Raw genomic sequence first — 13,180 nt, 5'->3', positions numbered from 1 at the left:
ACAATGCAACGGGTTTTGACCATTGTTCTTAGAGACACCTGTGTGGATAGCGACTCTATACTACGTGCCAGCTATCATGGCTACATGGACACCCTCGGGCAATGTGGGGTGGGGATTGTATCACCCTACCTTGATTGACATCTACAACTCTGCAAGTCAAGATAAAAAGGGGACTGCAGGAGGCAGTACCCCAGCGACGCACCAGAAGGAGACACCATTGCTCATCACTCCCGTGATGACGGGAAGCTGTTCGGGAGCCACGTGTGATTCGGTTCCCCTAGTTTGGGAACCGAGTGGCTGATAACCCCGAAAGGGACTTCGAACTGACAACGGGGAACCCACGTTTCCAATTCAACGATTTGAGTCCAAAAGGCTGGCAAGTTTATTTTCTCACCAAAATTCTCTCTCTCCAACCAGTGAAAACCCAGCGGTTCCCAAACGGCTAAAAGCCTGTATGAACTGGCGAGACTTTTATATTTCCATCGGACAATATTTTTACCCCTAGACAAAATGATAGAGCCACTTCTTATTGTTGATTATTACTATATCCACGCTTTAGATTGAGTTTTGACGACGTATATTATCTGAATGTTTGTATTAACCTTACTTTTGTGCCCCTTTATAAATAAAAACGTTTAAAAATAGTACCATCAGACTTCAGCGGACCTCTCTATCTTTGCTGGTAAGTGACCCAGTTACGGGGATCGTAACAATTGCCATCCCCAACCTCACTACTACTGTTAGGTGGCCTGTACACAACTCCCACCAGTGTTTTCTGCCCCTTAGTGTTATGCAGCTCTACGCATATCGATTCCACATCCTCCAGGCTAATGTCCTTCCTTTCTATTGCGTTAATCTCCTCTCTAACCAGCAATGCTACCCCACCTCCTTTTCTTTCCTGTCTATCCCTCCTGAATATTGAATATCCCTGGATGTTGAGCTCTCATCCTTGGTCACCCTGGAGCCATGTCTCTGTGATCCCAACTATGTCATATTCGTTAATAACTATCTGCACATTCAATTCATCCACCTTGTTACGAATGCTCCTCGCATTGACACACAAAGACTTCAGGCTTGTCTTTACAACACTCTTAGCCCTTATACAATTATGTTGAAAAGTGGCCCTTTTTGCTTTTTGCCCTGGATTTGCCTGCCTGCCACTTTTACTTTTCACCTTACTACTTTTTGCTTCTACCCTCATTTTACACCCCTCTGTCTCTCTGCACTTGTTCCCATCCCCCTGCCACATTAGTTTAAAGCCTCCTGAACAGCAGTAGCAAACGCTTCCCCTAGGACATTGGTTCCAGTCCAGCCCAGGTGCAGACCGTCCTGTTTATACCGGTCCCACCTCCCCCAGAACTGGTTCCAATGCCCCAGAAATTTGAATCCCTCCCCCTTGCACCATTTTTCAAGCCACGTATTCATCTGAAATATACTCCTATTTCTACTCTGACTAGCACGTGGCACTGGTAGTAATCCAGTGATTATTACCTTTGTGGTCCTACTTTTTAGTTTATCTCCTAACTCCCTAAATTCACCTTGTAGGACTTCATCCCATTTTTTACCTATATCGTCGGTACCAATGTGCACCACGACTACTGGCTGTTCACCCTCCCATTCCAGAATGTCCTGCAGCCGCTCAGAGACATCATTGACCCTTGCACCAGGGAAGCAACATACCATCCTGGAGTCTCGTTTGCGGACACAGAAACGCCTATCTATTCCCCTTACAATCGAATCCCCTATCACTATAGCTCTCCCACTCCTTTTCCTTCCCTCCTGTGCCACAGAGCCACCCATGGTGTCATGAAATCGGCTGCTGCTGCCTTCCCCTGATGAGACATCTCCCCCAACAGTATCCAAAGCGGTATATCTGTTTAGGCGGGAGATGACCTCAGAGGACTCCTGCACTACCTGCCTACTGCTACGCTGTCTAGTGGCCACCCCTTCCCTTTCTGCCAATGTAGCCTTTACCTGCGGTGTGGCCAACTCACTGAATGTGCTATTCACGACTTTCCCAGCATCGCGGATGCTCCAGTATGAATCCAATCACAGCTCCAGAAGCTCAATGCGGTCTGCCAGAAGCTGCAGTTGGACACACTTCCTGCACACATAGTCGTCAGGGACACTGGAAGTATCCCTGATTTCCCACATGCTGCAGGATGAACAAACCATGGGGCCGATCTCAGCTGCCATGACCTACCCAATACTTGCCTCAACTTTTGAAACTTTCTCCTTTGAAAGGAACTTGCCCAGCCTTACCTCATTTGGAGTGAAGCTCGTCCTCAGCCTCTTGAGACAAAGCCTTCCTACTCTGTCCCCTTCTACTCCATCGCCCGCTACAACGTCACCCACTCCATCTACTGTTCTCTTTAAATACTCCCGCTGCCTCACGGTCTGACTTACACGCGCTTGCGCAGTCGTGCCCCCGTTAAACTGCCGTAGACGCTAGGTTCCACGAGACTCAGGAACCTGGTAGCTAGGGTGAAATAGAACACCCTTAGTGCCATTTGCTTATAATGATACTGCATAAACTCATTTTCTTCTTGAAATAAGTAAGCCTCATATTCATATAGTGCACTTGTAGTGATTTTACAGTTTGTGACAAGAGGGGGCTAGTTGGTTTGTATATTAGGAAATATGACAGCTTGTGCATAGCAACATTTGACAAAGACATTTCTTTTTAATAATTTGAGGGGTGGTGTTGCCCAGGACCTCAGAGACAACTATCTAATCTTCATAACAATTCAATAAGCTTGCTAGTATTTACTGGAGCAAAATAGGAATTCTGTTTCATCAGGAAAAACAGTGTTGGAATTGGCTTATTAAATGAACTTTGAATACTCTGGGTGTGGGTTGGCTGCCCACCTCCTCTCCTGTCACTACTCAGATGTGACAGGAGAGGTTTAGAGTCAGTCCGAGACTAAAGATCTTGGCATCGGACCCAGAATGAACCCACTTCCTGTACTTAAAATTACCTCCATCTTCTCAGCTGAGCTCTCGTCCATTGGAAGTCCTTTCTGTTTATCCTGTTCACTCAGTTCTTTTCTCTTCATAACAGACAGGGTGGCATCAATATTAAGTCTCTTTCTGAACTCAGAGAACGCTGGCCACAGTTGGAATAGAACATTAAAAACTGCCATCTATGGAATAAAACCTCATTAGTTTTGTGCTGTTCGTACTCCCAGACAAATGACTTAAATGCACACTTTAAAATACTATATTATCAACTGAACACCTTGAAACCAGTGAAACTTTCCAGTGAACAGAATGTCACAGAGAAAAAAAGCAATACATCTAAAATACAACATCCAAAATCTGAAAGTCCTGGGTCAATATCGATGACTGAAGCCCAAAGGTTGATCGAAAGTCTAGAAATTGAGGCCCAAGGCCAGAATCACGAGTCTGTGAATCTCTGTGAGTCCGCTGGGGAAGCTGAAGGCCCAGTGTCCATGAATCATGAGCCTGCTGGGGACTGGAGGCCGAAGGCAGCCTACCCTGAGATTAGAAGACTATGTATGTGCATTGGGAGGGAGGAGTGGAGATTGTTTTGCTGTTGTTACGTTGCTTTATGTGTTCTGCCGAACATCATGGCCCTGCTTTGTTGGTGCCACTTGTGGGCTGCCCCCAGCACATCCTCAGATTGTGTTGGTTGTTCACACGAATGACACATTTCACTCTATGTTTCCATGTACCTGTGATAAATCAATCTGAATCTGAATCAGGGAGTGGAGCAGTGAGATTGTAAGATGTGTATCTGAACATGTTGCGGTTCTCTGTATCTGCTGATCAGTAAAGTGAAAATCAAAGAAACTGCAGATGCTGGGAAGCTAAAATAAAAACCGGAAGTGCTGGAAAACTCAGGCAGCATCAGGGAAACAGTCAACGTTTTCAGTCTGAGCTTTGTCAGAGGTGGGAAAGCGAGTTAAGGCTTTTTAAAACTTTATTCATTATTTTTTAAATTACAGGAATAAACCGTACAATACCTTTCATTCTTGCATTCATAGACAATGTGTTATGTCGTGTTCTATTACATTTGTTAAAATGGATAGGACTGTTGCCATTCATGTGGCCCCAGGGGTGGTATACTATTACAGTAATTGAGGGGCTTCCTCACTCAACCCGGCCCCTCCACGTCCAGTAGTGGAAGAACCCTATAATGTGGTATTCCCCACTGAACTCCAGTGAGTCCCTCTTCACGTATTCCTGGGATGTGCCAGTTGGCAGCATTCCTCCATGGACATCTTGATGCGCCGGCAGATCTAAGGGTGTCTTTGACTTTTCCGTGCGTCCCTGGGACAAGCCCATAGATCAGAGAGTCCTCTGTCATGCCGCTGCTCGGGATGAAACGTGAATCAGGTCCTCTCATCCTTTTCCACACCCTCTTTTGCAAACTCACAGTCCTCAAAGAGGTGAGCTAAATTCTCATCCCCACTATAGTCCTATAGCATGATGGGAATGATACTCCTGGCATGCAGGAAGTAACTTAGTGGGAGGGTCCCTCTCACTGCCTCTCACTAAGTTAACAAATTTCACGACACGTGCCGGTGATAATAAACCTGATTCTGATTCTGCAGCCAAGCAAGGTCTTGGTGCCTGGTGATGAGGCATTCTGCCAACTGGTATGGACAGACTGCTCAGGGAACCACCCCACAAGTGTCCATCAAAGTGAGTTAGTTTTCAGTAGGAGAGGGATATGCAGAACAAAAGAGAATGTTTGACACAGGATGAATCAAAATAGTGACATCACCAGCACATTAAAATTCTTGGTATGTATAACAATTTGTTATTGGTAAGGTGATGGGATCTGCCCGGCAAGCTGAATTAACCTACACCCTCTCTTTCTTGGTTCTGACGGAAGGTCACAGAATCAAAATATTGAATGTTTCTCCTTCCACAGATGCTGCCCGACCTGCTGAGCCTTCCCAGTATTTTCTATTTTTCTACTAGTACCTGGTTACTTACTGCTGAATTAGAACATTTTATTCCTAAGAATCTCATGGAGTCAAAGTGAAAGTAAATTTATTATGAAAGTGCATATATGTCACCATCTACCACCCTGAATTCATTTTCTTCCAGGTATAAAAAGGAAATTTAAAAAATTCAGTGAAACTTTTGAAAATTATACATTCTACTGTATTTTTTATATTTCTTGTAATTGCCTGCAAGAAAATGAAGCTCGAGATAGTATAAGCTGTCTTGGGTTATAAATTTGACCCTCCACACAAAAAATGTAGTGTATTACTGCATTAGTGATTAGTAGTTGAGGAGACTGACCAAAAATTATGCAGTTTACTAATTGTCCAGCTTTCCCATCATCTTGTCCCAGGGAAACTATTGATAATGCACACAAAATGCACTGGCCTCCCTCACCTTACGTACCTGTGCTTCTCTGAAGATGTACGGACCCTGCTCTTGCCTGTGGCTAATAATCTTCTGTGCGTACTCTAACGGGATGTCAATCTGCACAGCCGGTGGAATGCTGGAGCTGATGAAGCAATTAATGATGACCCAGATCTTATTCTGAATCATTTCCTCGCTAGCGTGAGAATGACACAGGTCCTGAGAAAATAAGCAGAGTAAAGGCTCGAGTTCTCTTTGTCCTGTTTAAGAAGCAGAAGTCTCCAAAAACACACACACACACACACACACACACACACACACACACACACACACACACACACACACACACACACACACACACACACACACACACACACACACACACACACACACACCACCCCTGCCCCCACCCCCGCCCCGAGGTGCCAGACTTTGACCTTTGGAACAAGAGTCCAAGCATTTACCTCAGAATCAGGTTTATTATTACTGACATGTCGTAAGTTTGTTGTTTTGTGACAGCCCTACAGTGCAATACCTAAATTAGTGTATGTTTGTGGTTTTCTCTTTTGCCCATCAGAGATATTTAGTGAGGTAATGTTCATGGGTTTATTGTCCATTCGGAAATCTGATGGCGGAGGGGCAGAAGCAATTTCTAAAATATTGAGTGCTTGTCTTCAGGCTCCTGTACCCACTCCCTGATAGTGGTAAAGAGAAGAGGGTGTGTTCTGGGTGGCGGGAATTCTTAACGGTGGAAGTCACCTTTTTGAGGCATTGCTTTTTGAAAATGTCCTCGATGGTGTCACTCGTCCTTTTTTTTTGTTGTTGGTCACAATACCAAAATGTTCAACCCAAAATGTAGGACTATCTTTTGCACATGTGTTGCACAGACTCAGCAAGATAGCTCAGCAAAACCTTCTCAAGGAAAACCCATGGATGGGCATAAAGGATGAATTCCCAGTGTCAGGGATTATTCCAGACTTATGGAATGATGTGAATATAGCAGATAAATTCATTGACGACATCACCATTATCAAGCACATCTCTGTGAGGGCAAATCAGAAGCCATGGCTGACAGCAGAGGTCCGGCCACGGTCGAGAGAACGGGATGCTGCCTTCGGATCAGAGGACAAGACAGCTCTCAGATCAAGAGCGGCGCTTTCCCGCACGATCGGGAAGGCAAAAGGGTTCACAGAAAATATACAGCTGTTCCTGTGACACCAGACACATGAGGCACATATGGCAGGGAATTCAGACTATAACAGACTGTAGGTCCATCCTGTGAGTCAACGAGAGTGTCACTTTTCTTCCTGATAGGCTGAATGTGCTTTATGCTCGGTTTGATGCACTGAATGCTGTACTGGTGAGGGAGGCCCCCCTTTCCCCCCCTGGAGTAGGCAGTCTGTCTGGCCACAGCTGACATCAGGGAGACCCTAGCCAGGGTCAACCTATGTACAGCTGCGGGGCCTGATAGTGTACTTGGTCGGGAGCTGAGGGATTGAGCCCAGTTAACAGAGGTTCTAACAGACAACTTCAACATCTCTCTGGCACAGTCTACTGACCTCTCAGGCCTGAAAGTGGCCACCGTCATCCCAGTGCCCAAGAGGGCACCAGTAACCTGCGTCAATGACTATCGCCCAGTGGCACTGACTCAACTGTAATGAAGTGCTTTGAGCGGCTGGTTATGGATCACATTAAATCCCATCTTCCTGCAGGATTGGACCCTTTCCGGTTTGCTTATCATTCAAATCAGTCCACTGTTGATGACCTAGCCTCTGCACTTCACTCCATCTGGTCCACCTCAAAAACAGTGCCTCATATGCCAGGATGCAGTTTATCGGCTTCAGTTCAGCGTTTAATATGATCTTACCGCAGAAGCTGGTGGATAAGCTGCCCTGTTTGGGTCTCAACACTTCTCTCTGGAACTGAATCCTGGACTCCTTGACAGAAAGACCACAGTCACTCTGTGTTGCAGAAACACCTCTAGCTCCATCACGCTGAGCGCTGTAGGGCTGCGTGCTCAGCCCACTGCTGTTCACACTGCCGATGCACGACTGCCCTGCTGGATCCAGTACAAACCGAATCAAGTTCACTGATGATGCAACAGCGAGGATGAGATGGCGTACAGAGGAGGCAGAGCGGCAAGCACTACAACTTGAGTCTCCACGTGGACAAGACCAAAGAGATGATTGTAGACTTTAGGAAGGTGCAGGCTGACCACTCTCACTGCATGTACACAGATCTTCCGTGGAGAGAGTTAGGAGCATCAAGCTCCTGGGCGTGCTCATAACCAACAATCTCACCTGGTCCCCTCAACACCTCCTCTTTGATCAAGAAAGCACAGCGGCATCTCCACTTCCTGAGGAGATTGAGATGAATGAGGCTCTTCCCTCCACCCCCCTCCCAATTCAAACCAATTTTTACAGGAGCACCATCGAGAGCTCTGCATCTGATCAGTTGCATCACCGTCTGGTATGGGAATTACCAGTCACCTGACCGGACATCCCTCCAGATGATGGTGAGGACTGTAGAGATAATCATCCACCCACCCAAGGTATTTATCAGGAGTGCTGCATACACAGGGCCCTTAGCATTGTCAATGATCCCTACCATCCTTCTAAAAATCTCTTTGACCATCTACCATTAGACAGGAGAGACCATAGTATTAAGACAAGAACTAATAGGATGGGAAATAGTTTCCACCCCCAGGCTGTAAGACTACTGAACTCCCTGCTGCCACTCAGATCTCATCATGCATGGTGCCAGTAGCATTATGCAGTTTACTTTTTTACTTGATTCATAAATTCACTTTATTATTTGTTAATTTATTGGTGGTAATATGTTAAGTGTATGAGTTATATGTACTGTGTTATGCACCTTGGTCCAGAGGAATGTTGCTTCTTTTGGCAGTATACAGATATATGGGTGAATGACAATAAACTTGAACTTAAAACTTAAATTAAATCAAGCAAGAACCAATCTTAATGTAAATCGTAACCAATCATCAGTTCGAAGTTTCAAGAAGACCTTTGCAAACAGTATTGTCTACAAAGCACAGGCTGCTGGCCCAAATCTGGATGTTGGCTGCTCAAGAGATACGGTTTGCAAAGTGAAGTGACCATGAGACATTCTCTTATACATCATCCAAATGTAAATCAGTGGGGTTATGTTAATTGTTCTGCATCAAATCAGGCATCATGGCCTGAGTTATTTTGCACCATTGTGACTGAGTTAAGGAGGTTGGCAGTCAAGATTAATATTGTTACTTGGCTCATCACGTGGTCACATATATCAATCAATAGGTGGGATAGTTCACGGGAAAGAACCTCCCCGGCCTCGGCCTTCCATTCCTCCACTTCTGTCACCCTTTGCTTCATCTCTTCAACTCTGCCCATTATTTCTTTTAAATCACCAACAATAGCATTCAACTTCTGGTTAATTTCTTCTCTGAAATCCTCCAGTTCCTTCTTTAGAAAACCCACGGAATCACTCAGTTCTTTTTTCATGTCCGGGCGAAGCACCTGTATTTCAGCCTCAATGTTCACATGAACAGCCTCCATATCCTCATGTTCAGCTTAGTTGCTAGCGCCGACGTTATTGTCCTCACCGTCGGTCGGTATTTTATCATTTGTCTTCCGGTTTTGTTGCGGTTTTCCTCTTGTCTTTCTCGTTTCCCCCTTTCATGCTACAAGACCCACTTTTCTAATTAAATAACCGTTTCTTATTTAGGGGGAAATAAGACCATCTGGGAGCCCTTACTGATTATGCTGCTGGTTGTAACTGCGCCACACCGGAAGTCCAATAGCTGGGATAGTTGTGTGCTCGGTCAGACCTGACATTAATTTTGGGTCTCTGGGATTTCTGTCCCCAGAAGCTTTTAGACCATCTGTCTGAATTACTTTGTCCCAGCAAAGCTGTTTGAACATTCAGAGGTATTTCCCATTGTAGATAGGTAATTGAAAGAATTACGCAATAACAACGCAATAACATGGAAGTAAACGATGTCATTGTAACAACTGAAAATGTACTGAATCACCTGTTGTTTCCTTTGACCTTAAAGGTATAAACATGTGATGTAGTTTGAGTTTGCAAGGCGCAACTGACAGATCTCCAGGAAAAATACCTGCTTGTTGTGGTGAATAAAAACCTTTCATCACCAATTTCATTATCTCTCTGGTGATTTAGATCACAGTCATAACACTACATCCCAAATGAGTTAAATAACAATGTTCTCACTGTGGTTCAAAATTAATATCTGACTCATTTGAAAGTAGTTATTCTTACTTAACCATTTCAATCTGACTTCATGATCTTCTGTTTAATTTACCTTGTACTTTTGAACCTCAAGCCAAAACACCACATTATTCTCCATCAGCTCTCCTTTTGTTGACACGAACTTCTGAAATTGTAGAGCCGTCACTGGGTTTAACAATGCTTTACGGAATGCAATGATTTCTCTTGATGAGGTGGTCCATTTGCTGGTTATGCGCTGTGGGAATCAAGTGGTCATTGTTTATAAGACAATAAGACGTAGGAGTAGAATTAGGCCATTCACCCCATCGAGTCTGATCTGCCATTATTACCTCACAACTCCATTCTCCTGCCTTCACCCTGTAATCTTTGACACTCTGACTAATCAAGAACCGATCAACCTCCACTTTAAATATACATATTAGCTTGGTTTTCACAGCTTCACCACTTTCTTGCTAAAGAAATCCTTCTTACCTCTGTTCTAATGGGAAGTGCTTGTATTCTGAGGTGTGCCCTCTGGTCCTAGACACTATAGGAAACATACTCTCCACATCCACACTACCCAGGCCTTATAATATTCTATAGGTTTCAATGAGATTCCCCCCCCCCCCCCACCAGCCTTCTAAATTCCAGTTAGTACAGGTGCAGAGCCATCAAACACTCCTCAAACATTAACTCTTTCATTCCCAGAATCACTCTTGCAAACTTTCTCTAGACCCTCTTCAATGCCAGCACATCTTTTCTTAGATGAGGTGCCCACAACTGCTCACAATTATGTCAGCTAATTCTCAAAAAGCACTTCTAGTGTCAACATTCATGAAAAAAGTTAGATCATTTTGCAAACAAAAAACTTCTATTCCTCTCATAAACACAAGAGATTCTGCAGATGCTGGAATTCCAGAAGCAACACACACAAAATGGGGAGAAATAAGCAGTCAACGATTGTTGAGACCATTTCAGCCCAAAGCATTGTCTGTTTATTCCTCTCCATTATTTGCTATCTGACCTGCAGAGTTCCTCCAGCATTCTATTCTCCTCAATGACTTCTTTCCATGTCTCCAATTCTCTCCATTTCCAAAGATTGCACTTTGATGATGCAGGTATAACGATGACTCACATGATGTACCACATATTGCATTTCAGGTACAAGAGCTCACCTTCATTAATTCCCGTTTCTTCTTACTTTTGATTAACATCTGGTCCTCTACGACATCTTCCATCTGTATCTATAGTTTAGACACCAAAAATAAAACTTCAGGGTATGTATTTACAACACAATCTTAAAAAAGATTAGATGCATTTTTTTCTAAACCCTATTTACACTGTTTTTAGCACATAAGACAGGATCAGAGTTAGGCCATTCAGCCCATCTGGTCATGGTGGATTTTTTATTCCCTTTCAACCCCATTCTCCTGCCTTTTCCCCATAAACTTTGATGTTGTAACTAATCAAGAACCTATCAACCTTTGCTTTTAAATTTACCCAATAACTTGACCTCCACATTTGTCTGTGGCAATGGATTCCACAGATTCACCACCCTCTGGCTGAAGAAGTTTTTCCTCATCTCTGTTCTGAAGGGACATCCTTCTGATGCTGTGTCCTCTGGCCCTCTACTCTCCCACTCCTGGAAACATCCCCTCCACGTCCACTTATTCTAGGCCTTTCAATATTCAATAAGTTGCAGTGAGATTTTCCCCTCAAACTTAGTGAGAACCATCAAAAATTCCTCATACGTTAACCCTTTCCACCTCAGGATCAATTCTTGTAAGCCTTCTCTGGACTCTCTCCATCACCAGCTCATCCTTCCTCAGATATGGGGCCCAAAACGGTTCACAATATTCCAAACACAATCTGACTAACACTGCAGCATTACAGCCTTGCTTTTGTATTCTAGTCCTCTTGAAATGAATGCTAACATTGCATTTGCCTTCTTTACTACTAACTCAACCTACAAGGACACCTTACATTAGAACTCTCAAGTCCCTTTGCACCTCTAATTTCCAAATTCTCTCCCCGTTTAGAAAATAGTCTATGACTTTATTCCTTCTACCAAAGTGCATGACCATACACAGGGCCCTTTGCATTGTCAATAATCCCTCCCATCCAGCTATCTCTTTGCCCTCTACCATCAGGCAGCAGGTACCATAGCATTAGGACAAGGACTGTTAGAATGGGAAACAGCTTCTTCCCTTCGGCCGTGAGACAACTGAACTCCCTGCACCACCCAGGTCTCATCATGTATGAAGCGCTCGTAGCATTTTATTGTTTACTTTTTGACTCGTGTCAAAGTTCAAAGTAAATTCTATTACAGTATCAAAGTACATCTGTTTCACCATGTACAACCCTGGGATTCATTTTCCTGTGGACATACTCAACAAATCAATACAGGATCAATGAAAGATCAACCAGAGTGTAGAAGAGAACAAACTGTGGAAAAAATAATGAGAACATGAGATCATTGTGAGATCATTGGTTGTGGGAACATTTCAATGATGGGCAAGTGAGCATAGTTACCCCCTTCTATTCAAGAGCCTGATGGTTGAGGGGTAGTAACTGCTCTTGAACCCGGTGGCGTGAGGTATGAGGCACTTGTCCCTTCTACCTGATGGCAGCAGAGAGAAGAGAGTTCATAAATACACCTAGTATTTGTTAATTTATTTGTGTTAATGTTACTCTACGTGTTGTGTGTGAGGAATGTGTACTGTGTTGTGCACCTTGGTCTGGAGGAAAGTTGCTTTGTTTGGCGGTATACATGTATATGGTTGAAATGACAATAAACTTGAACTTCACTTGGAGTAGTCACAGTAGGAGGACATACAGCCCAGAGTGTCTATACCAGCTCTTTGAAAGAGTTACGTAAGTGGCTGTTGCCCTTGCTTCACAGAAAGAAAATGACTAGCTTAGAAAGGCAGCACGTAAAGCCAAAAAGCCTCATTCCATGCTCTATAATTCCATGACTCAAAGTGCATTTCTTAATCCAATCACATGTGCCATGAAAGATAATCCTCCAAATTTCTCACTTACAATTCAAGCGACCACTCCCCGCTGAACATCGACGGCTCCTCGGTAGAGATCGTTAAGAGCACCAAATTTCTTGGTGTTCACCTGGCGGAGAATCTCACTTGGTCCCTCAACACCAGCTCCATAGCAAAGAAAGCCCAGCAGCGTCTCTACTTTCTGCAAAGGCGGAGGAAAGTCCATCTCCCACCCCCATCCTCATCACATTCTACAGGGGTTGTATTGAGAGCATCCTGAGCAGCTGCATCACTGCCTGGTTCGGAAATTGCACCATCTTGGATCGTAAGACCCTGCAGTGGATAGTGAGGTCAGCTGAGAAGATCATCATTCTCTTCCCGCTATCACGGACATTTACACTACACGCTGCATCCGCAAAGCAAACAGTATTATGAAGGACCCCACACACTCCTCACACAATCTCTTCTCCCTCCTGCCATCTGGGAAAAGGCACCAAAGCATTTGGGCTCTCACGGCCAGACCATGTAACAGTTTCTTCCCCCAAGCTATCAGACTCCTTAATACCCAGAGCCTGGACTGACACCTTGCCCTATTGTCCTGTTTATTATTTATT

At 44.2% G+C, this 13,180-nt stretch overlaps 1 protein-coding gene across 1 annotated transcript in view; it reads right to left on the bottom strand.

Moving 5' to 3' along the window:
- Positions 1-13,180, bottom strand: part of LOC140716058 (regulator of G-protein signaling 22-like) — a 54,674-nt gene that overhangs the window by 27,651 nt on the left and 13,843 nt on the right. The window contains exons 5-8 of the mRNA XM_073029008.1: positions 10,749-10,817; positions 9,668-9,829; positions 5,383-5,562; positions 2,979-3,143 (exon numbers count right to left, since the gene is read on the bottom strand). Coding sequence (XP_072885109.1) covers positions 2,979-3,143; positions 5,383-5,562; positions 9,668-9,829; positions 10,749-10,817 — 576 coding nt within the window. The remainder of the gene's footprint in view (positions 1-2,978; positions 3,144-5,382; positions 5,563-9,667; positions 9,830-10,748; positions 10,818-13,180) is intronic.

The sequence above is a fragment of the Hemitrygon akajei genome, chromosome 1 (assembly GCF_048418815.1).
Source record: "Hemitrygon akajei chromosome 1, sHemAka1.3, whole genome shotgun sequence".
Classification (NCBI taxonomy): Eukaryota; Metazoa; Chordata; class Chondrichthyes; order Myliobatiformes; family Dasyatidae; genus Hemitrygon; species Hemitrygon akajei.
The sequence above is the reverse complement of the archived record's forward strand: the minus strand, read 5'-3'. Positions and strand labels throughout refer to the sequence as shown.